The following is a 2,500-nucleotide window of genomic DNA, read 5'->3' on the forward strand; positions in this document are numbered from 1 at the left end:
AAAAATCATTGACAAACACGATAACCCTAAAACTGTACAGCAATGGCAAAGAGAGAGAGAGAGAGAGAGAGAAGAAGAGCATTACGATATGGGTGCAAATAAATGCCATATGTTAGTATTCGTATGCAACGATTTATCCGAAATCCATTCAAAGAGCGTCAGGCTAAAGTTCGTGTTCCTACGGTCACCAAATTTCTCTAATTCAAGGCCAAAGAACAAACCCCCAATTAGAGCAATAGGACAGCATAGGCCTAAATAAACTTTCCTCCCCCACCCCCTCTCAACCACCACTTCGGTCTCTCCCGTTATCTCTCACTCGAAACAGCTGTAATTCGACTGGAGAGGGGTTTACAATAGTAATGGATTATTGCCTAACTGTAAGTTGATCTAGACAGGTCATACAGCCATATCCCTCAAGAGAAGAGAGAGAAGAGAGACTCCTTTTACCACATTTCTTTGAAGTGACGATGACGTAAAGGCACCGATGCAAGCCCGAACAACTTCTCCCAAACTGTTAGGCGGAGGTTTAGAGACTGTGCCTTTAATTCGATAGCGCCATAATTAAGTGAAGTTGTTAGCTTTGGCATCACTCCATAGATGATACAGGATCTGTAGGGGGAAGTAAAAGCTTTTCAGCCCGGGATAGGTTTATCACCAAGGGCTCGGGGCCAACCCCGTGGCCTGGCCACTTCATTTAGAGGGGGAGGTATGTCGGCTGAAATGTCAAACATTGGCCACAAAACAATGTACTTTGTAACCCAATACACGGCTATTTGCATTCCAGAGTGAGACCGTGGCCAGTTTTCTAGCTGGGGCAAGAAACGGTGGCGACATTTGGGAGCCGCCTTCCTCGCCAACGTTCGACAGCATCCCTGGCCGTGACTCCGCCCATTCAGTGCGCTACTGGTCAAGTCCGTCCCTCCGGACCAATCATAACCGCGTTTGAATTGTAGGCGGGATGAGGGTAACATCTCCAACCAATCCCAATCTGTTTCGCCGAACAACAGTTGTGATGGGGATAAACTCCGCCCACCTTCGCTACAGATCTTTCACAGACACTGTTTAGGTCTCCATTACTACCTCGGCGCTCGCGCTGTCAACATCACTGAGTTGGATCTGGTTTGAAAGGACGATTGACGCAGTTTCTCTCGAACATGATCCCCACCGCACCTCATGACTTGTGATCTCGTTTGTGTCAATTTCTTATGTTATTGTATTTGTCGATACGTGTGTAACTACTGCCCAGAGGAGACCTTGTGCTGTGTTGAACACTTGATGCAAGAGTAACCATGGTGCTTGGACTAGCAGCAAATGTTAGTGCATCGTCGGGTAGTGGAGGTAGCTCGGGAGGTCCTGTGGTTCCAACGCCCTTAGTCGCTCTCCCCACTCTGTCCTTCACCGCTTCTCAAGTGGCAGCCGTTTGCGAAACGCTAGAGGAAAGCGGCGACATGGAGAGATTAGGCAGGTTTCTGTGGTCTCTGCCCGTGGCCCACCCGCACCTTCACGACCTCAACAAACACGAAGCTGTGCTGAGAGCGCGCGCCCTTGTGTCCTTCCACGTGGGGAACTTCCGTGAGCTGTATGCCATCATAGAATCACAGCGCTTCTCTAAGCCGTCGCACGCCCGCCTGCAGGCCCTCTGGCTGGAGGCTCACTACCAAGAGGCCGAGCGCCTCAGAGGGCGACCACTCGGCCCCGTCGACAAGTACCGCGTGAGGAAGAAGTTCCCCTTCCCAAGGACCATCTGGGACGGCGAGCAGAAGACGCACTGCTTCAAGGAGAGGACGAGATCGCTCCTGAGGGAGTGGTATCTGCAGGACCCGTACCCGAACCCGAGCAAAAAGAGAGAGCTGGCGTCGGCCACGGGCCTCACTCCCACACAAGTCGGTAATTGGTTCAAAAATCGACGACAACGAGACAGGGCAGCGGCTGCTAAAAATAGGTAAGGAATTTTAACATCCCTCAATATGCAAATAAGTCGCTCATATTTTCCCGACTGCTTAGCAGTTTTCGCTAGTAGCGCGCCGCAGGAAATATCAACGCGCAACATGACGGCGGCATTTACAGTTGTATCTCAGATTGCCCACCGTAGCCATTAAGTCATGTGGAAGATCCTTTTAAAATGTATCAATTCGTAAAATACATTTTATCTTTTAACCTGGTGGTCCTATTAACTACTTTATGTTCTATAATTTACCGCCGCGGAAAATTGCGGCGGCGCTGTGTACCCTTTTATAAATTAACATTTTCCGAAAGAAAACTTTCATCCCGAATCGGTTATTTCCCACCATTTTTATTTGTATATTAATTTATAGTCCGTTAAACCACGAGAGCCAAACGATCCGTGAAACAGCCCTTGGTAAAACTATCAGCGAAGTTCCCTCATCGTTCCCAATCAATAAACTCTTCCTCCCCCCTCTCGCACCTCACCCTCCCTCCCCTCCCCTCCCCTCCCACCCCTCCCCCAAACCGATTCTCTCTCCCCTCCTGTTCCACCACC

General features: G+C 49.6%; 1 protein-coding gene across 1 annotated transcript in view; it reads left to right on the forward strand.

Annotated features, from left to right (window-relative positions):
• Positions 1-900: 900 nt before the first annotated feature.
• The window catches only part of LOC136840879 (homeobox protein SIX3-like), a 27,863-nt gene continuing 26,263 nt past the window's right edge, over positions 901-2,500 (forward strand). Inside the window, exon 1 of the mRNA XM_067107833.1 lies at positions 901-1,942. Coding sequence (XP_066963934.1) covers positions 1,290-1,942 — 653 coding nt within the window. The 5' untranslated portion in view covers positions 901-1,289. The remainder of the gene's footprint in view (positions 1,943-2,500) is intronic.

This window comes from Macrobrachium rosenbergii, chromosome 8 (assembly GCF_040412425.1).
Source record: "Macrobrachium rosenbergii isolate ZJJX-2024 chromosome 8, ASM4041242v1, whole genome shotgun sequence".
Classification (NCBI taxonomy): Eukaryota; Metazoa; Arthropoda; class Malacostraca; order Decapoda; family Palaemonidae; genus Macrobrachium; species Macrobrachium rosenbergii.